Genomic DNA, 25,796 nt, shown 5'->3' with positions numbered 1-25,796 from the left:
GAGTTTTTTTCAGTCATGGAAGTAAAATCATTAAAGGTTTAGTAATGCTCTGCTGTAGAGAAAGAATTGGAGGGATGTTATTCCAGAGGCTGAGAAACCAGAGTCTTGCTAAGACTCCTGCCTGCCAGTCTGCATAAGAGCATAAAGACCTGGATTAAGGCAGGAGGTTTTAGAGAAAAATAGAAGACACTGACAAATCTGGGGCCATGAGATGTGAGGCGGCATGTAGCTTGGAAATGTTCCAAACACATAACTTGTTATGTGATGTTTTTGTTTTGGATTATATTCCCCACCCCTTTGAGAGTGCAAGATCTTACCAGACCCACATCTTGTAGGGAACTCCCTCTCCCCTCAGGAATGTTAAGTCAGGACTCATCAGACTCCATATATGGGTTCCTAACCTAGCCTCTGCCCTCAACTACTGGACTTCAACACACACTCGCACGCGTGCGCGCGCACACACACACACACACCATATATATATTGGCACTTATATCATTGGCACGTTACATATTATTGACTGGCACTTTAAGAGCTTAGGCCATAGGAAGGCTATATTCTGCTGCCATTTCTCTGAATATGCAGAGCTCAGGCTTTAACAAGGTGACACCCTGTTAGCGTAGCGGCTACTCTAAAGCCTTGCCTGCCAATGCCTGCATCATGCAGTGGCATTAAAGGACCTCACATGTCTCCATCTCCGTGATAGTGTTCAAGCCAGTTCTCCCAAAAATCATACAAGAGAAACCTGAGGGGGTGGAAGTGTGGCTTAGTGGTAGAGCACTAAGCTCTGGGTACAATCCCCAGCATCCCCCCAAAAGAGGATACCTCAACTTTTATTATTCCCTTTCCACAGAGGCTTGCTTCCATCCTAACAGAACTAGAGTTTTAACAACCTAATATTCTAATTGAAGAGCACGTTAACAATTTTGGAGCTCATTTACTATGTGGTCAACGTACCACAATAATTGGTTTGTTCATGCTACTCTCCTCTTTAAGCACTGTGAACTCAGAAAACATTCTCTTTGGATGGCAACAAGCTGTGTGACTTGAGAAATCATACTTTAATCTTCTCCTTATTTCTATAATATGCAACAGAGGATCAGGAAGAGAGGAAGAGAGGAAGGGAAGGAGGATTTTGAGGCAGTTCCTGACCTGCAAAGCCCACCTATTGACATAAGTGAATCCTGGAAAAGCGGTGGTTTTTTTCTTTTTCTTACAATAAGAGAGGCTACACTTATATTTGCACCAATAAATAAAAATATTACTCATGGTTCGTGACTTTTTGTATCAGCTCATAATGTATCCCTTCACTTCAAAAACACAGTCAATTTCATACTGTGGCAAAATACCCTAATTAAAGATATCCTGCGGTTATTCAAATCCCTTTCCTCCCCTGCATACCTTCCCTTCTCCCATAGCAGACTCCCTCTACAGAACCCCCTCCCTACCACATGACATCAATCAGAGTTCAGACTTAAGACAAGCATCGAGCAGTTCTGGGCTCTGGTGCAAGTATGATTTCTATAAAAAGGCATTTAGAAAACAAGGAGCAATGTTGCCATTTTGCCTTTAATGGAAAAGTGACCAGCAGTTACAGTTTTTTAAAAAAAGTTCTTTTATTAAAAAAAAAAATTCTACCTAACTTGTAGACAATCACTGTTTGAATTTTCAGAAATACACATACACTTGAAAACCAATAGTTTTTACAAAAATAAACTCTGAATATGTGATTAAAAAGGGAGAGACCCAGTCTTTTTAGCTGCACAAGTGCATAATAAAAAGGACACAGTTTGCCTGAGATGGTTCACCCCAGGGCAGAGGGGGCTTTGACTTTGGAGGACAGAGCCTGCTTGAAGCGCCTCTTCAGGTCCTGCATGTTGGGGGAGCGTGGCCGAGGGATGATAGAGGTCCTTCTCCTCTCCCCACTGAGGCTGTGCAGCTTGCTTACTTCCTTGCAGAGGTGCTGAAACACATCGCAGACATCTTCATAGTTTTCACTAGTGGATATTTCAAGGAATAGGCTGCCCAGCTCGTTAGCTAGCTGAATGCCATCATGTGTTTGCACCTGCCGGGCATGCAGAAGGTCCCCCTTGTTGGCCACAATGATGACAGGGACTTTTGAGTCAGGGTGGACCTTACGGACATGCTGGTAGAGGGGCCGGATGGACTGGTAGCTGTTGTAGTCTGTGATGGAATAGACCAGCAGAAAGCCATCTGCCCACTGTACACACTTGGACAGGGAATCCACTGCCTGGCTGAGGTTGTCTTGGGCCTGAGAAAGATCAAAATGAGATCTGGTCAAGGAAGCTCTTGGTGAGAGATGAGTTTAAATATATCATCAAAATAACCATTGAAGAAACACTGGAAAAAGAAAGCATTAAATAGTTTCCAGGTTCTACCCAGCTTCTGCAGAAGGCTTTTGATAGAGAAACTGTAAATTCTCAAACTCCCTGCCTACCTTATTTTATTAGCTGTTATTGGTGCATTATTTTTAACCTCCCTACTTGACCTGGTGAACTGTGACTGAAGAACAACTTTAAACCAGAATGGCTCAATTTTTAGAGAACTTCATAATAAACAAAACTTTGAAAATAAGCCAAGATAAATATCTTTTCCCAAACCCATAAAAATATTTTTAGCAGGCAACTTCGTGAGAATGCTACAGAAATAAATTCCTTTCTTTGGACTCTTCCCCAAGACCTTTCCTCCCTAGTAGGGATTAGCATTAGTAACTTGTTGGTTAAGTTAGATTCCAGACCGCTGGCCAAGGGGTTATCTGATTGCAATTACTGACTTAAAGAAGCAGCCAACAACAGGAGCACTTGGCAGTCCTTGGTAGAAAGAAGACCCTCTCCCCCCAGAATCCCACCCTTTCTTGCTTTTGTCTACTAGTTAATTTTTGTAAGGTGTTGAGAATCGAGCAGGGCGTGGGGCATGGTGCGGGGAGGCCTTACACATGTTAACCACACTCTTTACCACCAACCTACATTTACAGCCCGGATTTTTTTGTTTGTTTCATGGCTGAGCTCTGAAAGTGGTGAGAGGTGCCTTAGTGACTGGCTGTCAGGGCTGCAAAGTGAAGGGAAGCAGCAGGTCAGTGACCCATATATGGGGTCTGATAAGGTCTCCGATAACATTACTGAGGGAAGAGGGAGTTCCCTAAGAGATGCAGGGTCTGCTACTTCTTGCATTGTCAAAGGTGCCTCGAATCAACCCTCTCCCTTGGAGGGTTTACAGTACCCCAATCCCAGACCCACCAGTGGACAGCACATCATAGGAATTTAGTCATCTGGCCCAGGACCGACCTACATGCTGGCCATCCTCTAGTGGCCCCGGAGGGGTGAGCTGTTCGCTCCCGGCAGTCCTTACCTGGACACTACCAGGTGTGTCCTGGATCTGCAGGGATAGCTGGTCCCCTTCGACAAAGACGAGCCGGGAATACAACTTGCCTGGAGTGTGAAGGAAGAGTTTACTTTTAAATTCCCCCACTCGAATCAGCAAACAAACATGCAGTCAGAAAAACAGAGAGCACGAAGTTATTCTAACCTGTATTCGGTTCGTAGTCGCCAATGAATCGCTTGGTCAGGAAGCGAACAATCATTGCTGAAAAGGAAACAGGAATATCAAGTCGGGGGACAGGACAAGAGCGTAAATCGGGGACACCCCGGGGGAGCTGGGGGAGCCGTGATGGGCCGCGGAGCACGACGCACTGCCCGCATCGCACTCACGGCTCTGCAAAGCCTGAGGTGCAGCCGAGTGGCCTCCCGAGGTACTGGGACTGGCACGACCGGAGGGAACACCTCCCGCACCCCATCCTCGACCAGGCGCCAACCCATGCTACAGCCCAAGGGCAGATGCTCCCAGGAAACAGGTGGGCAGAAGGGCGCCAGGACGGATAGGGGACCCTTGCGTTGCCAACGCAGCCAGGTTCCTTCGGTCCCCGGCCCTCCCACCTCCGCCGAAGCCTCGGCTCTCCGCCGCGCGGTCGCCGACCCACTCACCGCTCTTGCCCACGTGCCCGGCGCCCAGCACCGCCAGCTTGATGTCTTTGGGCAGGAAGCAGTCGGAGGAGGACTCCGGGATGGGCGCGAGTAGAAAGTGCCCGGACATGGTGGGTAGCCACATGGAGCTCGTCCCACGGCGGGGCGAGCAAGCCTAGCGGTCGGGGACGCGCCCGCACAAGGGGCCGCCTCCGAGCCCAGAGATCGAGACGCGGCGCTGTCCTGGCTCGCGGCTTTTAAAGGGCCGGGCGCTCCCGGTGCCGGGGGACGGCGTCCAGCTCCTCCCACAGCCCGCCCCTACCCCTGGAGCGGTGAGGAAGGGCGGGAGCGGCCCCCGCGAGGTTGGCGTCCTGTCCCCGCCCGCGTGCGCGCAGCCTCGAGCTTGACGCGCTGCGCCAGCAGACCCGGTATCCTGCCTCTGCTCCCGCTGTGCCTGCCCAACCTGCGGGCCCCTCCAACCCACTGAGCCTCACCTGAGTCTTTAGTCCTGTGAGTGAATCTGAGTTTGGGGTCGGTGGAAGAAAGGAAAAGAGAAAAGTACAATCGGTTGGATACATCCTCAACAATGGGAGGAATAAATTCCTACCGACTTTTGCCCCCCCCCCCCCGGTACCGGGGATCGAACTCAGGACCTTGCGCTTGCGAGGCAGGCACTGGAACCACTGAACTAAATCCCCGACCCTGCCCTTTTTATTTTTAAAAGTTGCTGAGGGGTGACATTAATATGAGGAAAGAAAGGGAGGGGACATAAGCCCTAAATCGGTATCCATCATGGTAACTACATTCACTTGCTTGTGAAGTCCCCTTGGGGGCAGTCACTGTTTGCAGCTCAGAATCTAGACCTGGCAGCCCCTTCTCTGCTGGCGCTGGGCCGGCTGACTCACCCGGAACACTCAAGAGCATTCCACCTGCTGTGAGCTGCAGTTCAGGACTCCTCCATCATTCATCCTGTCGCCTGCACTTGACTCATGCCTGTGCTTCATTATTTCAGTATTTACTTCTAGTACAGGTGGAGTTGAGGGAGTGGGAGGAAGAGAACACAAGGGAGAGGTATGGCCAGTTCTTGGAGCCCAACATGGTGAGGCAGAAACCTTGGAAGTTTATCCTTGCACAGTTAATAAACCTTCATGCTTGTCGTGTCCTGCGTTTCAGCCTTATCTGTACAACTGCCTACGTATTAGCTCCAAACTATTCACTCCCTTTCCCTATCCTGGTTTTTATCAATTAACTGTGTGATAAGCCAGACAAAACTTAATGGCTTAGGGTAACAATCTCTTGTACTTGCTTACAGGGCTGTAGCTCAGGGGTTTCAGGGGGTCCACTACTTAATATAGGTCAGGCAAGCTCAGCTGATCGTGGCTGACTCCTTTGCTGCATAGAGCTCCCAGGTCCTGGAGGAAAGATCAGGCCAGATGCCCCAGGATGGGCTCACTCAGTCTGCCTGTAGGCTGAGCAAAGGGGTAGTAGCTGAGTCACATATCTCCCTCCAGCAGGCTGGCAGGGCTTATTGTCATGGAGAATTGTTAAGCAGAATTGTGAGTAGAAGTGCTCAAAGCCTCATGAGGTCTAAGCTCTGATGTGGAATCTGCCACTTGTGTTGCATTCTGTTGACCAAAGCAAGTCAGGAGGCCAGCCTCAATTCAGTAGGTGGAGAGATATACTATACTTCTCTGTGGAAGGAGCAGCAATGGCCCATTTGAAAGGACTATGGCAGAAAGCAGTAGAGAACATGGTCCATTTGTGCAGTTGAACACACTGATGAATGTGCTTCCACCCACCCAGTAGGCTAAGCCAGGCCTTGTGAGTTGTTCTTGACTCCAGCCACCTCTCTCCCTTCACTGGTTAATCTCCAGGTTCCATCATTTCTGCTATCTACATTTCTTGGTGTCTCTTTCTCTCCATCCCTACTGCTCTTCTTTCTCAATTGAATCCTGAATGATCCTGAAATAGTCTAGAATAGTGACTCAGTTTACTTGTTTCTCCTTTTAAGAAGCTTTCTCTGATCACTACCAGTACCCCTACTCCACCTTGTGGGTACTCTACCTCAGGGAACCCTTCGCAGCACTGATCTCATCTGCCTTTACTTTCTGGTGGAATATTTGTCTTATGCTTGTTTCCAGAGAGCAGGAGCCCCAGTTTATAGCTTTGGCATATAGTAGTACCTGTTGTAATAAACTAGCTTTCTGAATAAATAAATGGATGACGGGAGGCTTCACTGTGTGAACTGGAAAAGACAGAAGTAGAGTTTATGATCATTATCCCAATGTCTTGCTTTTTGAAAGGAACTTGTTCTCAGAGGAAATGTCCCAGGAAACATCTGAGATGAATTGCCATATTGGAGTTATACTGACTGTGATGGTGCACAAGGCAATCTTCCTCCACTGAACTTCAAAGACTGAAAACTATAGCCTTTCTCCCTGACAGGGGGAAAGAGCACTATAAAGACAAAGACTCCTGGACCAGGCATTTAGCTCAGTGGCTCTGCTGCCTGCTTCGCAAGCGCAAGGACCTGAGTTCGATCACTGGCACCAAAAAAAGAAAAAAGAAAAAAAAAAAAAGAAGACAAGGACTCCTTAGGGAGCAAAGGTGAAACGTTTAGGTTCCAGGGGTTTTGAGTGGCCTGTTGGGGGTCTGATCTGTTTTATCTTAGATTCTCTTGTCTTCTCCTTGTTGAATACAAGATGGCTCCTGTGGCATCAAGTCCTCACCCAAACAGGAAGGGGAGGACTTTTTTTTAACTATGAAATAAAATAATTCTCACCATAATTTAACTGACTTCTCTTACCTATTACAAGCCAGAGAAGCTAAGGAGAGATATGATCCAAAAACCTAGCAAAGAAGGTTAGGATGGCCATGACTAGCTTAGACAATCATGGTTCCTCTCCAGGGGGTGGACATACTACTGCCCCTATTCAAAACCAAGAAAGAGAACTGAGAATGGCTGTTATGCAGTCGGCTGCAAACCTCCTTCATTTTTCTGGGGTTAAAATGCAGAATATTGGGTTTGAGCTTATAGCTAAGTGGTACAGCCTTGCTTAGTTAAAAAAAAAAAAAAAAAAAAAAGAACTTTGAAAGGAAACAAGCCTTTTCTTGGCCTTGAATCTTGAGCATATCTCTTCACCTCACTCCCAATTTTACTTTCACTATTTGGAATAAGATCACTTTAGCTTAAGGTTATCTGATAAGAATTCCTAAAACTATTTTCTACGCAGGGACAGTTATGTTCCATTTTCCATTTCCATTGCATTTTTGCTTAGAAGAGCTCAAAATGTTATCCCATTCTCCTTGGAAAGGTTCTTTGCATTTACAGATATTCAAGATAATCTGTGACCTTTTAGAGAAGACAATAAGCCATTAGAGAATTATAAATAGCCTTGCCTAAATTGTTGCTACTTGTGTTCTGCTGTTTTGTTTTAGATTTCTTTGTGTCCAGAGTTACATAAAACTGTGGTGCAACCAATATAATACAGGCATACTGAAGTGGTTTTAAAAAGATAATAGAGAAGAGTAGGCATAGATAGAAATACACAAATCTGTGGGTGTTTAGAATGAGCGTGAAGGGCAGAATTTGATAAAACACAAATTATATCAGACAGGAAGTTATTAACTCTTTATCAGCCAAATAAGAGTTTGAATTCTAGAATGTGGGCAAAATTTGCCAAGGGCCCTCTAGTCCGTGAACATTCCCTCAACCTACTGCCCAGTCCTCGAATATTCAATTTACTGATGTCTCAGAGGCTCTGCCTTTAATCTGCTCTCCCCAGAATAGGAATCATGCTTCTGCCCTCTACCAGATCCCTGTATTATTTCAGTTCAATAGTCAGAATTATTGAAAATCTCCTCTCTTTAAGGTTCTTTGGTAAGAGTACAGAACACAAAGAACAGCTATTACCAGACATTCACTGAGAGGATAGTAAAGTATCAGACATGCCTGCCTGCCTTCTCTGACACACTTGTAGTGGAGGAATTAATTATCATTTGTAAATAATTGCTGAATTTACTAAAAATATTCTCAAATAGTATCTTAATTCTTACTTAATGTCTAAGTCTTTATTAATCCTGTAAAATGGGTTTTAAACATCTTCTAAATTGAGGTTCAGGTAAACACAGTAATTTATCTAAAGTAACAGAGTAGTGGAGACCCCAAGCTCTCTGATTACAAATCTTGGCCCTTCCCACCAGTGTGAGGAGCACAATGAACACTCTGGTCACCTACATGAAGGACAAAGGACAGGTCAAGTGCAGGCTCCAAAAAGCCTGCAACAGGGAGAGTTAAATCTGAGGTGGGGAAAGCTTTCTACAAACGCTACCAGGAGAAGCAAACTGCTCTCTGGAGCCTGAGTAGTGTGTGATAGGAGGAGCTGTAGGGAGAGGGAGTATATGAAGTACAGAGAACAAGATGTGCAAAATCACAGGGCAGGAAGCACATGGCAAGCTTCAGGAAAGTTGAGTAGTCTCATGGTGGGAGGAAGTGGTGGAGATCCAAAAAGTTGGTTGAGTCTTTGGCCATATCACACTGAACATGCCCAATCTTGTCTGATCTTGGAAGCTAAGCAGGGTCAGGCCTGGTTAGTATTTGGATGGAGGGAAACCAAAAAGTTGGTTGACAACTAGCATTTGGATGGCAGCATGTGCCAAGCTAAGGAATTTCGGTGGTGGTGGGGTTTGAGACAGGGTCTCACTATATATTTTAGGCTGCTTTTGAACTCACTATGTGGCCCAGGCTGGCCTCAAACTTGTGGCAATCCTCCTGTGCCAACATTACAGGCATACACCACTATGCCTGGCGAGGCTAAGGAATTTCCAGGAGGCTATGGAAAAGGTTGTTCTTGTGGAGAGTAGGTAGCTCCTACTGGGGCCAACAGTGTCTGTGCTAGGAGTTTACGAATGACAGGATACAGTCTCTATTCTCAATGATTTTAAGTGTTAAGATTTAATTGCTCATCTTTCATGAGCAGTTCTCTTCCTTCTCAAGTGGATCAAAAATTAAAATCCAGTTGCATCTTCCCTTAGCCACCACCTCATTAAAGAGTACCCCATTGGAATTCTTTCCCAAGCTACGCAATTTCCATAAATTCTAATCTTGTTGAAAAAGTATGTCTGAGAGCAGTTTCTCTATGCCTTTTCCATTAGTGGCTTTGTGAGATGGCCTGTCCGGTGCTCACTTATTACACATTCTCACTGTTTGAAAAGAATCACAACACTGAACCTCAGCTGCTTATTCACTCCTCAGTACACATTTCCCAGGTCAGTATAACAGCTACAGATGCTGCCTCACTGTTACTATTCATAACCTTAGTGTCTAACAGAGTCTGTGCAAGTTTTCTGCGTGCATAATACCATTTTCTTCCCTTAAGGAGTGCTGGATATGAAGAAATATGGCATAAATGCTCATATTCTAAGTAAATCAAGTCCAGTTTCAAATTACTTTTCTTGCGCTCAGAAAAGAATAAACCTGTCTTATTTAAATTTTAGCAATTTTACTGCAAAATTTTAGCAACTGTTTATAACATTTTCCCATTCCAGTACAGAGAAATTGTTAATATCATCCTAGCAGGAATATGGAAGAGACATGAACTTGAGTATTTTGTTTTTGCCACAACATTCAAAGGAAGACTTCAAAAGATAATTTTGGATATGGGTTCAACTGAACAAAAACAGAAGGTGACTGACTAGTTCAGAAAAGACAGAATTAAAAAGTTCATAGTTATGGCTCTTATTAACTTTAAGAAAGGTCAAAACATTTCATAGTATTTTTCTTTTCACTGACAAGTGTAAGAAAAGAGAATTGTATGATAAAGGGTGAATTTATAAATTCACAATGTGTGGGGGTTGCTCATTATTTAAAAAGAGCTGCATTTCAAGGCAGACCCATAATTTTATCAGTGCACATACAAATAAACTACTTTAAGCTTAAATTTCTATTGAATTCATCTCTTCACTTAATGAACCTTCTAAAACTATAGGACACCCACATGGAGCTGCCCAAGAGGAAGTTGGAACTACCAATCTGGAGCTTCAGAGATTGTGAGCTTAAGCATGTTAGAGAAGCGTTCTCAAGCTTCAGCATGCATCTTAATTATCCAGAGAGCTTGTTAAAGATGGAGTGGAGGGCCTCCACCCCAGAATTTCAGATTCAGTAGGTTTGTTTTGTTTTGCAGTGCTGGGGACAGAACCCAGGGCCTCCTATATGCTAAGCAAACCCTCTACTACTGAGCTACATCCCCAGCCCGAGGTTTTTTTTTTTTTTTTTAACAAGTTCCTAGATGATGCTACTGTTGCTGGCCAGGGGACCACACTCTGAGAGACACTGGTTTAGATTACACAGGAAGAACTTAAGAGAGAAGCAAGTGACAAATGTGGAATATCAAGGAGTCAGGTAGGTGAAGAGCCTCAGAGAAGATAACATTAGTCTCTGGAAAGAAGGAAATTGGTTGGCCCTGCCAAATATCAAGATAACAAATTAAAATAGAAAGAGGACTCTACATTTATTAAATGACCAAGTTTTTGGCAACCTTTGAGGATACAGTTGCATCAGAACAGTGGAGGTGGAAGCCAGATTTTCAGTGGGCGACCAGGAAATGCAGCTATCAACGGGACCAGAAAGGCACAGGAAAAGACAGCCTGGTTAATGTGTTAGGTTTTCAAGTCTATAGGCTAAAGTCAAGGAAGAAGTGGAATGGAGTCAGGATACAAGAAAAATGAGGAACAATCTGGATGTCAAGAAGCAGCAGCTATACCCAGGCATGGTGGCACACATCTGTAATCCCAGCAATCCCAACACCCTCAGAGGTTAAGGCAGGAGGATCACAGATTCCAGCCCAGCCTGGGCAACTCAGTGAGATTCTGTCTCAAAAAATGAAAAGGGCTGGGATGTAGCATAGTGTGAAGTTCCAGGGTTCAATACTGAGTACTGCCAAAAAAGGTGGGTGGGGTAGAAACAAGAGCTCTGTCAATACCAGCTCTCCCTTTGTTCTTTCACACTCCTTGATAAACTTTTGCCTTGTGGGAGTCTTTCTGCTCCTCCTACATTGTCACCTCCTTAAGAATAGAGTTCTATGGTGCTACCTTTATCCTCCTTCCTCAGTAGAATAGGTTCCAGCAAACATTCCCTAATTTAATAAAGATCTATAGATACAAGTTGTTTAAAAACTTAGACTCTCTCAATAAAACAAATTGGGTATCAATATGTATCACAGAGAGTAATAAAGGCACAGAAATTAATGAAGTTTGTTCAAAGAAAAGGGGACAAACCATGGGGATCTATGAAGGAAAAGCCTTCCAGACAGAGAAAACATTCAATGCAAAAAGTCTGAAACAAGAATGTGCTTGGCATATATCAAAGGCACAGCAAGGAACCTGTGATTGAATCCAACTTTGAGGCTGGCAGTAGTCAAAATCAGAAAGGTATCCGCAGCCCAGACGACAGAACATTTTGTAGGCCAGGGTCACTGTCAGGACAGAGATGATATTCCAAACTGTGAGGCTAAATATCACCCAGAGAATAAAGGTACTTTAACACTGGAAGGCTAGAAAGAGATCCTGTAAAGACTGCAAAGGAGATAAAAGGAAACCAGGAAAGTGTTCAAATTCAGAAACAGAAAAATGTAACATTTTCCTCTCACCAAATTACCAAAGACTGTATAAGAAATAACTGCTGCTGAGGAGAGTGCTATGAAGCCACCAGTCTCAAGCATTGCAGACTGGAGTGCAAAGTGGTACAAGCTTTTAAGAAATCAGTTTATCAAAATGAATCAAGAATCTGGAAAATGAGGGAGGACCCCAGAGGGCAGGGAGATGGAGAAGGGGATAGGGGAGGCAGGCTCTGTTGGGCCGGGGCGGGCAGTGTCAAGGAAGTGGGGAGCATCCCATCTGGTCAAGGGAGTTGCAACAGCAGGGTCAAGGAGGTGTGGTGTCGGGTGTAAGGGTGGTGAGTCCTAGGGCTTTAACCAGCCTGAGAACAATCTCCCAGGAGGAGGGCCGAGGCCCAAGGGCTTCCTTGCCCGTGGAGCTGGAACACTGGATTGTACACTTTCCTCCTGGCCAGCTCCGTGGGTAGTGTGAGGCACGTGAATGCACATGCACGTGCCCCAGAAAATGGTGCCGCCATTGGCGGAAAGGGCGGGGGCTGGAAGCAGTGGGCCTGTCTGTTCAAGTCTGGCCTTGACTGGAACACTGTCCAGTTACGGGGGCTGCGGGGGCAGTCACTGTGGAGGAGTGCAGGGCTGACTCAATGGGAGGGGTGCTGCCCTGCCAGCTCACAGAGGAGCTGAACCCAACAAGGTTTCAAGAGTGGAACGGCTGCGTCCAGAAAGAGGCCCTTGCCTAAGGGTGTGGCCAAGTTCCACCTGACCTGACCAGGCCCCACCCCTTCCGCCAAATTAACCCCACATTTCTGAGCACAGGCGCGGGGCGGTTACGTGCTTTACACTTCCCACCCAGTGTTCCAGCTGTGAAGGTGGGGAACAGCCTTCTGACTTTGGCCCTGAGAGATGGTTCTTCGGTCGGTAGGGGCTGAGGACTGGCCATTTTTGCCCTCCACTCCACACCACTCACCCTGCTACTGCTCCACTCTCCAACTCCCTTGGTCTAGCGGGGCCTTCCCCTGACTCCTGTGACCCAGCCTGGCCCCTCCCCCTCCTCTTCCTGTGACCTGACCTAGCTGACCACACTTCCCCTTCCCCCCAATACTTCTATCAATCTTTTCCCGTCTTTTCTCCCCTACCCCTCCTTCATCTCTTCCTGTCCACTTTCACCCTCCTCTCCCTCCCCTAATCCTCCCTGCTTGTACATCTCTTAAGATCTGTTCTGCCCCCGCAACCTTCATTCCTTTGTGACTGGTGTTGGGTGGCGGCTGTGTATGTTTCTGTAGTGTGCAAACCATAATGAAGTGTAATTTTTCCTCCTGCTAAGCCTAAGGAGCATCAGGTTGCAGCCTTGTCTTTGTCCTTAGAGCCAGTCACTTAGTGGTTTGGGGCCTGAGGACTCACCCACTGCTTCACCACTCTAGACCACCATCCTCCAGGACTCCAGACACCTAGCACTGGAGGCCCCTACCTGGGACATGTGGCCGCCACACACCAGGACTCAAGGCTGCTGCCTAGGACTCCCGACACCCACCCAGGATACCCAGCTGGCCATGCCCAAGGCCTTCCTGCAACTCGAGCAGCAGAATTTAAGGGGCCCAGCAGTCAACTGTGGGACATGCTTTGGACAGAGCACCCTCCCCAAGAGGACCCTGGAAGCCTGGAGTGCCCCAGAGGAAGTGCACACAGGATGGAGGTGATGAACTGTGTATGATGCAATATTTGAAGCATTCTGCTTTCTTACCCCAGGGAATTCTTCACAAGTGGAGCAGAGCCAAACAGATTAATTGAGCCCCATAGCCAGTGCCTTAAAAACCGTCACTGGAAAAAACCCAGGATCCCCACAGAATCGTAATTTCCCAGCCATGAACCCAAGGTCACCTGGGGAACCTAAGGCAGTATTTTCTGTAGTCACTCATCAGATTCCTGATATTCAAAAGCCAAAGGGTATTCTTAAGTGAGGAACTGAGAACTTGCTGGAACATTCTAGAAAAATGGCTCCACCCCATTACCTCACTCTTTTCCAACTCCTTTGGTTTCTCTTAAACATGAAAAGCCACTGGCTTCTGCGGGCAGTAAAATCTGAGGGGAGAGAAGACTTTGTGAAAAGGTAAAAAGCACTTCAAAACATATGAAGGCAGTAGGCCACCTGTCATCTGTTGGAGACTGGACTACGGACTTTTCTGGTGAATAAATTGTGGATATGGTTGCTCCATGTATTTATCAGGGGTCAGGAGGCATGTTTTCTGAATGATGGTAAAGACAGTGGCAGTAGGATGTCCCCCAGCCATGCTCCGCAAACCAACCTGACCCTGTGTCACCTGAAAGCCCACAAAGTCTGCTGGTCAGGAGGACAACAGAGTCGAGAGACCAGAATAGGGCCCTGTTGGTGGGACCCTAGGAGTTGAGACAGTCTCATGACTGTACAGATCGATGTTGGGAACATGTTCAGGATAGGAAGAACCTGAATGTAAATCAGACCACGTTAATGATGATGAGCATAGTGTCTCTAAGAGTCTCAGCAGAAAATGTCACTTCCTACAAAGATTTTCACCATGTTTTCCTCATGGACTAAAAGCTGCAACAAAGAAAGGAGGATTATATTCTACTGTGCTGGAAAACATGTCTTTGCTTTTAGACAAGAATTACTGTCAAGAGACTTGTGTCAGTGATAAAATGTTTTTTGTAGAGCTTTTCCTCATCTTGAAAATGTGAGTGGCCACAGTATCTAACTCATAAATTTCTGCAAAATATAAGTGGTTGCTGCATTTTCACCGAAGTTAAGAGTTAAGAAATTTGACTCAAGTAAACGGACATCTGAAATGAAGACATTTCTCAGATAAAGAAGTAAAAGCGGCAAATAAACATATGAAAAAATGTTCATCACTGGTCATTCGAGAGATGTGGATGAAAACAACACTGAGATTCCACCTCACCCCAGGAAAAATGGCTGCTATCAAGAAATCAACCAGTAAGAAATGCTGGCGGGGTTGTAGGGAGAAAGGAACCCTTCCTCGTTGTTGGTGGGAGTGCAGACTGTTGCAACCAACTACTGTGGAAATCAGTATGGAGATACCTCAAAAAACTAGGATTAGAGGTCCCATTTGACCCAGCTATTCCTCTGCTGGGTGTCTTCCCAAAAGAATTAAAAGAATCATACCACAGTGATATATGTGCACGCATGTTTATAGCAGCGCAGTTTGTAATAGCTAAATTGTGGAAACAGCCCAACTGCCCATCAACTGGACACTGGATAAACAAGATGTGTTTGTTTTTTTTTTAAATGGAGTACTACTCCGCCCTAAAGAGCAAGAAACTTGAGACATTTATAGCTAAATGGATGCACATTGAGGCCATACTCTTTAAGTGAAATAAGACACACATGTGTAAATACCGAATAGTTTCTCTGGTGTGAAAAACTAAGTGTAAATAAAGATTAAAATGTTTAATTGAAAATGTGAAATAGGAAGAAAAGGTCTAAAGGAATAGGGGAAGCGGGATGGGTAGGGGAAAGGAAAGAAGGGAAAAGAAAAAATATGAGAAAAGAAAAAAATGGAACGTCTTTGTAAATAGGGAAGGGTAGAGGGGGTGAAGGGAGGGCAGGGGAATGGGGAAAAAAAGAAAGAAGATTAAAAAAAATGAAGATGGATCATATAAAGGTACAAGATCCCAATGATGAATGTAACTATTGTATACCCAAAATGTACCAATAAACTTAATGGGAAAAAAACGAATCTGGAAAACATATTCTTTAACAGAGATTTGCTTGTGAGGAATGTATCTTTAAAGATTAACTCAAAACACTAAAAAAATTTATGCATATTCATGGTATTGCCATTAATGGCTTTTTGGAAAATTACTGTGCTAGCAAATGGAATTTTCATTTTCTAAATATCTGCTACGGTTCCCCCAAGGCCATTCTCACTCTTCCCTTTCTCAATGTCCAGCTTAATCAGCTGTCCTGAATTGAGGTATTACATCCCCATTTCCTCTCTGACAGTCACAATACTTTTTACCAGGTTGTAGTAAAACAGAACCAGACTGTGCAATAAAGGCCTCTAGGAATATGCTTTAGTCCTCTATCGTTGTTACAGACAGCTAAGCTAGGCAGAAATATTACAGGCTGTCCGACAGGGCTAGGCTTTGAGTCAGGACAAAGGCAAACATATTACAATGACTGGAGGTGCATCTACTGGAGGCCAAGCCTCAAGATAAAGATGAAAGGACCAGGCCTAAGTGGTAACACGTGTTCTAATGAAGTCTAGATAGACATCAGTCACTTCCATGGGTGAAAAAGATCCTCACTCATCCCTTCCTGAAAAGTTCTTTAGTCCTTCCATGTATGGTTACTTCCCTCATTGTATCAATGCTACTAAGCGACTGTATCTTATTGATCATGGCTGTAACCTACCTTGTACTCGTGGTTGTGCTCTGTAAAACTTCCCCATAAGTGGGGTCCTTGGTCACTTTTGGGTCCCCTCCCGCCTCTCTGAGGAGCTGTATTTTTCCCCTCAATAAATATTTCCTACTCTTAACTGGTGTTGTTCCTTAATTCATTCTTTGATTTTGGGGAACACAAACTTGGCATGTCAGACATCTAGCAAGTTGTTATATTTCCCCTCTATCATTTAGAGGTCCAGTATCAATTCCTATATCAATATTACTGACCAGGAGACAGGTGAGGGTTACAAGACTTGCTGGGGAACGAAAGAATGGCTGAGTTCCCCCACCAAATGGGAGGATTAACAATCCCAACTATTCACAAGCAAAACTTACCTGGCCCTCAAATTTCAGAGAAACATTAGTTTTGTAAACTCCATAGGAAAACAAAGTTGAACGTATAGAAATCAGAATGTAGATGTTTATTTTTTGAAGAGCAGAACTTTTTATTGTATCAGGCACTAGGAGTGTAAAGTTTAGCATGACAATCCTTATATACAGCTATAGTGGGAAAGTATTTTTTGTTTTTCAGCACTGGAGTTTAAACTGAGGGACTCTGGAGGTACATTCCCAGACCTTATGTTCTGAGACAAGGTCTTGCTAAGTCACTAAGTTGCCCAGGCTGGGCTTGAACCTGCAATCCTCCTGCCTCAGCCTCCCACAGTGACAGGTGTGCATCACCACCCTCAGCATAGATATTAAGTTTTAAAAAAAATAAAACACTGGTGGTTGTGAGTATAATTCAGTAGAAGAGCTCTTGCCTAGCATTTAGGATAAGGCCCTGGGTTCTGTTCCCCAGCACTACAAAAAAAATAACAGTAAAAAAAAATACATACCAACAGAAGCAAACACATCTGTCATGGGAACAATTATGTGGGAAACTCTTGAAGGAATCTGTCTCCTCTCTGATCATAAGCACTGTATTCATTCCTCTCCTTACAATAAGGCAATGTATCACCTATGAGACAACACTTAAGCTGTTAGATGCTGAAGGACAAATAGGAATTTCATCAACTGAACCAAGGAATGTACAGCCATTTCAAGCAAAGCCAAGTATATCTGCAAAAAAACTGGAAAAACTATAAATTTTTCCTAACAGCTAAAACATAAGGAAAATGTAACAAAATGAAAGGAAAAACAATTTAGTAGGAGCTAAATACAGGGTCAAATATGTGATGGTATTAACAATTGCATACATTTTAAATATGTATAATTCTTTGCATATCAACTATACCTCAACAAACCTATGTAAAAAAAGACCACCCACCCCCCCTATAAACTACCTATTGGTCAAGTCTCCACTAGACAGTCAAGACTGCCTAAGGTGATGTAACCTTTTAATCTATCTGCCTCATTCTCTCTCAAAGATTTAGAAAACAGTGTTTTACTTTTGATTACCAGTTTGGCTAACAATGTTTCCTTCAAAAAGACATGATCTTACAAATAAAATCAACTGTATCTTGAGCTTTTGAAATTCATACAGGAGTAAAAACACAAGTTCCCTGGGGAAAGTAAGATTGCACGCTCTTAAAGGGTGGCTACTCCAGTCCAATTTACCTTCTGGGCTCTCTCCAGATGGCAGCCAACTGCCATGGAGCTGTGATCCTACAGGACACTCTAGGAGCATAAGGAATCAATCAGAATCATAGGGATGCCCTGATTCTGTTTTTTCCAGAATGTGGGACTGCCAAGTCAAAATCTCTTACTCCTTTGGAATTTTTTTTTTTTTTTTTTCAGTACTGGGGATTGAACTCTGGACCTTGTGCTTGGGAGGCAGGCACCAAAACCACTCAGCTAAATCCCCAGCCCTGGAATATATTCTTAAACACTGGCAGAAGTTCGATCCTCACATACTGAGAACCTAACATTCTTCTGCACCCGGGCATGGCCTGCCTATCCTCTAGAGCCAGGATGAAATGCAGAAGGAAGTATTAATTATGACGCCATTTCACAACTAGGATTATATTGTAAAAAAGAGGAAAGATGGTCAGAATTGCCTTATGTCCAGATCTTTCTTCTTGCATTGAGATAATCCTGATTTGTGTTCCAAGTGTAAATATATGCTGCAGGAAGATGAGACTCCTCCAGTCCTTAGCACTAAACCTGAGGTTTTCCACCCTCGCCTTTTGGACCATGAGGACAAAGTTTCTGAGGCAATCCCAGTGAAAGCTCTACCTACCTCCAAACTTGAAGTTTTTCCCACTTGCCCTTTAGAGCCTGAGATCCCTCCCCCTTATCCTTTAGAATCTAAGGGTGAAATTCCCAAGCCAGCTGTAGTTAAAACCTCTACAGAACTATATCCATCCATAGCTAATTTTGTTCAAACCCCTTAAAGACAATATCCCTTGCAGGAAGTAAATGGCAAATATGGGACTACCTATGTTTATGTGTCTTTTTCTCTCAGTGATCTAAGACAGGTCAAATGAGATCTAAAAGTTTTCAGATGACCCTGATATGTACACTGAGGTCTTTGAAGAACTTACTCAGATCTATGGACTAGAGTAGAAAGATATAACGTTGCTCTTAAATCAAACATTGAGAGACAAATAGTATTACAAGCTGTACTACATAGAGACACATATTATCTTTATTTTGGAAGCTCAGAAGACAGGCAGCCAAGGGAACTGGTTCCTACTAGAATACAAGTGGTTTCTATACAAGCCCCAACTGGGCTGTCAATCAGATAGATTAAAACAGAAGACATTTTCAGGCATGTAATCTGAAAGATCTAAGAAAGATGAGAACTGAGCCCTTCAATTATTTTAAATTGTCAACTATTTATCAGGAAAATGATAAGGACATCCCTAGATCCTGATTTGATAAAAGGAAATACTATAGTTTTTCCAAAGTCACAGTCTTGCAGTATGTAGATGGTATGTTATGTGCCCCCTCAGAAGAGCGTTCTAGCCAAGACATCTGCTCTGCTGAATTTTCTAACAGAGGTTATAATGTTTCTAGATCTAAGGCATAACTTTGCGGCCTTGAGGTAAAATATTTAGGCCTTATATCTAAGGGAACCCAAAGACTGGGGAAAAAAAGAATTAAATCGATTCTTTCCTTTCCACAGCCCAAGACTCTACAGCTAAGGAGATTTCTAGAAATTACAGGCTTTTGTCACCTTTAGATAACAGGATATAGTGAGATTGTGTGACCCATCTACCAGCTTATAGAAAAGCCCAAAAGACAGCCATATTTTAACCTGGGAACCTAGTTCCCAGATGGCATTCCAGAAGCTCAAACAAGCACTTCTAAGTGCCTACCTACAGGACACCATTTCAGTCTGTATGTTAATAAAAGGTGAAACGTGGCTTTGTGAGTGTTTCTACAACATCAGGGAGCTGCTCAACAGCCTGCAGGGTATTTAAGTCGTAAGTTAGATATTATAGATTCAAAATAATTTACTTTAGAAAGCCCTAAACAATATAATTAGAATACCTTTATTCTCTTTCAAGAGGCAGAAGCAGCCATTCAGGTTCTTTGATTATTGGTTTGATTTTTCTGCTTGCTAATTCAGTTGGAGTCAATCATAGCTTTTGTGGGCTGGGGACTTGGCTCAGCGGTGCTGCTACCTGCCTCACAAGTGCAAAGTCCCGAGTTCGATCCCCATGTCAAAAAAAAAAAAAATCATAGGAAAAAAAACATGTCTAGAGACATGTTTTGGTAAGGATTGCAGATCCACTCTGGAAAAGCTCCTGATCCTAAATGTCCTTCTACACCTGAGATTTTGCTCTTATACTATACTTAAAGGCACTCTTCTGTCCCTTCTCCATTGCCCTGACCCTGAGAAGTAACACATTTGTCAACAGTGTTTGGTTCGAGGCACTTCCCTCTTCTGTGGCTGCTAGATTTCAAGACAAAGCTTCCAGAATGGTGAGTCTCCCCTCCTTGGAATCCCTCCAGAGTAAAGCTGACCTTCATTTATCTGTGGGCCATACAGAAAACTGGTCGAGGTTTAATCCTGAAACTCTCAAGAAATAAATGTATAGTTTTAGTCCAGATTTATCTGCCTTTCAGCCCTTAGACAAAATTAGAGAATGGTAAGAACAACAGCTAACCTGGCTCTGGCCACTTCCTTGCACCTCTAGTCAGCTGCCACTGGCACTGGATGAGATAAAGTCTAACGGACACCTTAGATTGGGCACAGAACAAGAGGGATAGACAAGGATGCCTTCTTTTCCTGTTTTTTTCAAACTGGAAAAAACTTTCCTAGGTAGACATCTGCAGCACAGCAGGTTAGAGCCTTGACAGACCTTCTTCCCTCACTGTTTAGAATTCCTATTTAGCTCCAGAGTGTCACCTCGTCTCTTCTATACCCAAACTTGGCCTGAGCGCACTCCCCTGAAGATATTTAGCAGTTTGTCCCTTTAGAGGAAATAATTACATGTGGCTATCGAACAACTGTGGCTATAAAAACAATGAGAAGCCTGTGTAGCTGGGTATTCCAGTCAGATAAGCTGCCAGCATAAGGCTTGTCTTAAAATTACCTTTGCTTTCACAGGTGTAGATTTTTATTCCTTTTAATTCTTACTGCAAGAGATCTCTGTTAATCTAAGAAGTTCTGACTAGTCTTATTTATAAACCTAAAAATTATAGAAATTGTAATTCAACTTGGCCAAATACATCTGAGTGTACTCGTTTATAAACAAGTTGTCTTGTGTCTGTTCAATTTGTTAAAATGTGTACAGCTCTTATGTTTGAGTTTTTTTCTTTTGGCCTTTTGGATTTTTTAAGATGTCTGCTTGTAACTCAAGTTGGCTTACAGATATATAATTAAAGACATCCTTCCCCCAGACTGCCAGATGATCCAAATAATGTCAACTGGTTTTACAAATATAGTACATATTGTTGTCTATGTATAAAATCTTTCATTGATCAAACTAATGTGTTGTTATGATCTGGCTCTCATAGGTCATCTAAATATTTAAGATAATTAAAGACTCTTGGGCTTAGGAAAACTACCAGACAGGACTCCCCTTGGTAAATAAAGGAGCGGCTGCCTGGAAAAATTTACTCCAGCCTTTGTTCACAAAGGGGACCCCGGTAATTTCCACAGCCTCCTGGGAAAAACATTGCTAAACATAATACTGTGATATGTATACACTGGTCATGGTCTAAGTTTTCTGTGGGAAAACAAGGTTTTAAAATGTTCTTGGTACAAAACTAAATTAACGGACAAAGGTTTTCATGTAACTGATACTCATTGTTATTTCATAGTATATACATCCATGCCTTCTAGGTGTACAGGTCTAAGATTTTATAATGATTTTTTTTTCACTCAGGTATGTCTTTCCCTAGCACTCCAGCTACTTGTGATAAGAGGTAAGTCAAGCCAAAATGAGATAATCAGTCCAATAGTAGGCTTCTTAAAAACTTATGTGATGTATATGCCACCACACTTAGGGATGTTGTCACCAGTTGAAACATCACACACTAAAATTAGAGGCTAGACATTATGAACTCCGAATGTACATTTATAGGCCAATATGTATGTTCCCTTTAGATGGCATCCTACTAAAGGATAACAAATAAAGTTTTCTTTGTCATTTAATGTCTTGTGATCAGATGGAAGTGTTTGACTAAGACTATTCCATACTAAGATGGACATGTGTTACAAAGAAAATGTCATCATGATTGTCAAGCTAAAATACTATGTGTAGCTCTTGATCTTAAGTTTCTCTGTAATATATAACTGTTGTCAACATTCTGCAGAGATTCAGCTACTAAAACCATGGTTGGTAAGAAATAACAGCCCTCTAACTGTGCTTTATACTTCAAAAGTGCTTGATTTTTTAACTATTATAATAGTTAAACTCACTGCTCCAACTGAAATACTTATGTCACTGATCTTCTCCTCTGGGTGTTCAACATCTAAAGTTTGGAGACCAAAACTAGAACGGTAACTGGGCTATAAGGACAGGCAGTATTTTGGCCCTGGCCCCTCAAGGTCAACAAAAATCCAGGACACAAAGGAACCTTTCCTACAGGATCCTGTATCTTTGGTTAAGTCACTCAACCTCCTGACCAGGGAGACTGCCGGGCACCAGAGGACAAAGAAGGATGTCTCCCATGCTTTCACTGAAAGCAACATGGTCAAGCAAGGCCGTGACCCATCCTGATGGGTGACACTGATAAAGGAGCTGAGAGGCTGTATGCATGGTTCCAAAGTAATGCCTAAGGGGACTTAACTGACCTTGATAGACAGCAAGAGGTTCATATTAATCGATACAGGTCTCACTTTAATTTGGTCTTAAAACACCTAGCAGAAAATAACCAAAAGATGTATAAAATAATGCCACAGTAATAAAGGTAGATATAAAGGGGCTTCAGTCACTGACCCCTCCCCCCCCCCGGCAGTTTCTAGCTACACCAGTAGCTGACCAGTTATGCATCATTCGGAAAAAACTATTGTAGAATCTAGAAGAGCCAGCAGGTTACAATCACTATTCCAATTTCTAAGTGTGACTTTCTTCCCAACCTGCCCTTCCATTCTAGTGTGCTCATGCTTAGATTATACACGCTCTAATTTCTTATAAGGTTTTGTTTATTCTTGCCTAGAGGCTGCCATACTGCAGATCATACAAATGGAGCCAACGACAAAAGTGCTAGGATGCTTTTACCAGGATCCACCAGACCATTACTTCTGTGATGGATTCTGAACTTCCCTGGGGCTTCTCCTTATCCTCCCTATGAAAGGCTATTACTAGCTCTTCCAGGCAGAAACATCTGTGATACTCATATTTGATTTGTTTGGCCCACGTATTTACCTGTCTTTCTGGCCTAGTCTCCTCCAAACTTAAAGCTATACGCCTACCCATGATGGAAATGCGTGATGCCTATCAAGGACCTTTAGATAGACCTCCTGAAGGGTATCCCTGACTGCCAACCACAACCTTCAGCCTGAAGTAGCTCGAGCAGTCATGGCCCCCTACCCCCTCATGGCAGTTCGGGATACTTCAGAGGGGAATATTATAGATGAGCTAGGTAGAAATATTATAGGCAGTCAGATAAGGCTAAGTCCTGGAGGAGGCTAGGACAAAGGTGAAACAAACCACAGCACCACAATTAGACTTTCTGGCAGTATGCACACAAAGGGATAGACCAACCTACACCAAGGGGATTTGCTGGAAGGTTATTGGGGGCTCTTGGTATTGTAGACAGCTAAGTTAGTTATAATTATTACAGCTGGTTATACAGGGCTGGGCCTTTGGCACAGAGGACAATTGTGGCCCAAGGCACATTCACTGAAGGCCAGAACTGTAAAAGGAGAAAAACTACACACCTCATGCTTCCCCTGGTGCAGTGATTGATATTCTAAACAGGTACCGATCATCCGGGTGGGGGGTCAAGGTCTTAACCCATCTTCTCCAGGAAATATCCCTGACCCTCAACCTTACTGAAAACCCTTGCATGCTTGCTATGTGTCTTGCTTCCCAATTGGACCAACATTACCTACGTGACTATACTCATAACCTTACTGGATGTTCATGGCTGTGGCCCACATTGTACCCACATGGATTTCACCCTATACAACTTCTCTGTAAAGTGGGGTCTTTAGCTACCCACTCGGGACCCCTTCCTGCCCTTCAGAAGCTTTCCTATCAATATCTTCCTACTTTAAAAAAAAAAAAAAAAGACTGCCTAGGGGAAATCCCTGGCATGAAGATTGTGGATTCAGTCCCAGCTTTGCCAGTTTCTGGCAGGGTGACAATTTAGCCATTTTCCCCTTCTTTGCTTTTTCTTATGCATAAAATATAGTAGTTCCCAAATCTTAAAGCTGTCGCAAAAATCAAACAGCATACCCTTAGTAGGTAACATGGCCAAGAAATGTTAGTACTGTAATACTCACTGGTTAGTAATACACTACTAGAGAACGAGCCATTGCTGCAGGTTGCTCAGAGGTAAAATAAGCATAAAAATGACCTCTCATGGGGCTGTAGTACAGGAAAGGCTGACATCCTGCCCTGCCCAGAGCTGCTAACTTATGCTGCGTGTGTGGGAGTGGTAGCTGATACACCTGCCTGGTGGGCTGGGGCATACTGAAGTCAACCTGCTACACTAAAACAAAACAAAACAAAATCTCAAGATCAGTGTCATGTGGAGCTTCTACGCTACTCCAAGAGCATTTTTTCCCACTGCATGTATCAGAACTGTGGGTTTATTTATGACCAACCACATGGTCACTTTTAACATTTGAGACTGTTACTCTCTGTACCCCGAACCAAGGCAAAAGCTTATGGGCACAAGTTTTGTTTCAGCCACACTGGCTGTTTAATACATGTTTTAATGCCTCCATCCTTAAACCAGAGATGTTAGCTTACAGAACTAGAATTTGAAGCATTTCATTTAGATTTAGACGCTCCAAGAGTATTCTGCATTTGAGAAAGTATCCATTCCAACTAGTCTACAATCCAACTGCTCCCAATTTCTGAAGCTTAACAGAAACTGGCACTGAAGTTGTTGAAAAATCTCCAGAGAAAATGAATAAAGACCCAGAGACATTATGAAGCAGATCATGGTACCACAATGCTGGAAGGCAGATTCTGCAGATGTCACCTCAAGCGAAGAGCCCTGCAGGTTACTACCAACATGAATACCCTCTGAAGGGCCAAAGGAGAAAAAGCCAAGAATATCAAGACCAGGACCCTATTTTTCAAGGCAGTAAATCCAGTACTTGTCAGTGACCATAACGAGAAAAATAAAAGGTTAATTTACTCCTTTTGGAATGGTCACCTAAAGGGGGGGGGGGGGTCATTTTCTTTGGTACATTTAAGATATGAATTCAGTTGTTTGCTCTACATAAAGCTATTTTGAATGAGACCTTTACATATACCAATATATCAATAATTTACAAATCAGAAAACAGCAAAAATTACAAAACTAATTTGGGGAATATATTAAAGTGCTATTCATTGTATACAGAAATTAAAAGCTTAAAAAACACCCAGAGAAACTTCAACTTTACATAGTACTTAATGCTATAGTAAAGTATAGGAGAGGCCAATCATATATATCCTTAAAAACTAAATTAGCTGGAGTGATGATCTAGTTCTGAACTTCCAAAATACTCTAAAGCTGGGCGTGGGACACACACCTGTAATCCCAGCACTCAGGAGGCTGAGGCAATTCAAAGCATGAAACCCTATCTCAAAAACCCAATACTCTTAAGCAGTTGTGAAGGAAACTGAGGTTCTCATTTGGGAGATGATAATGAAAAGCTGACAGTTACTGAATATGACACCAGGTGCTTCTTAGTATTTCCATCTTATCGTCACTTACCACTCCTTTCTCAAATAAGAAAACTGGGCCACAGTTTAAGCAACTTTCAATATTAACAGAATAACCAGAGCCTGGAAACTGCTGTACAGAAAGGAGAAATGTGATTATAAATCTTGCATTTAGAAGCAGTGAAAAAAAAAGGAAGAATAAAATTCAAATATAATCATCTTATTTTCATTTCTGTAGTACTGGGGATTGAACCCAGGACCTTTACGCTGAGCTACATCTCAACCCTTTTTATTTTTTAATTTCAAAAAAAGGTCTTACATTAAGCCACCAAGCCCCCTAGGCTAGGCTTCAACTTGCAATCCTCCTGCCTCAGCCTCCCAGAGTGCTAGCATTATAGGCATGCCACCACCATCATGGCCCAGCCAATAATTGTAAATGCCAACTCTCCACTACTAGAATGTGAACTTAAAGACAGTTAATAACTACTGTCTATTATGTTAAGCATTCACTGAGATTCAAATCCAGGTTTGCCAGATTACAAATG

General features: G+C 43.3%; 1 protein-coding gene across 1 annotated transcript; it reads right to left on the bottom strand.

The window, feature by feature from the left end:
• Positions 1-1,539: 1,539 nt before the first annotated feature.
• Positions 1,540-25,648, bottom strand: Rasl11a (RAS like family 11 member A). Its single transcript, XM_087199410.1, has 5 exons — positions 16,864-25,648; positions 4,002-4,500; positions 3,547-3,603; positions 3,370-3,449; positions 1,540-2,272 (listed from the first exon to the last, which is right to left on the bottom strand). The coding sequence occupies exons 2-5, from the start codon at positions 4,123-4,125 to the stop codon at positions 1,805-1,807; spliced, it is 729 nt and encodes a 242-aa protein (XP_087055536.1). The 5' UTR covers positions 4,126-4,500; positions 16,864-25,648; the 3' UTR covers positions 1,540-1,804.
• Between the last annotated feature and the right edge of the window lie 148 nt (positions 25,649-25,796).

Source organism: Heterocephalus glaber, unplaced genomic scaffold (assembly GCF_053883595.1).
Source record: "Heterocephalus glaber isolate CG9 unplaced genomic scaffold, H.glaber_assembly_v1.0 deba00001719, whole genome shotgun sequence".
Lineage (NCBI taxonomy): Eukaryota > Metazoa > Chordata > Mammalia > Rodentia > Bathyergidae > Heterocephalus > Heterocephalus glaber.
The sequence above is the reverse complement of the archived record's forward strand: the minus strand, read 5'-3'. Positions and strand labels throughout refer to the sequence as shown.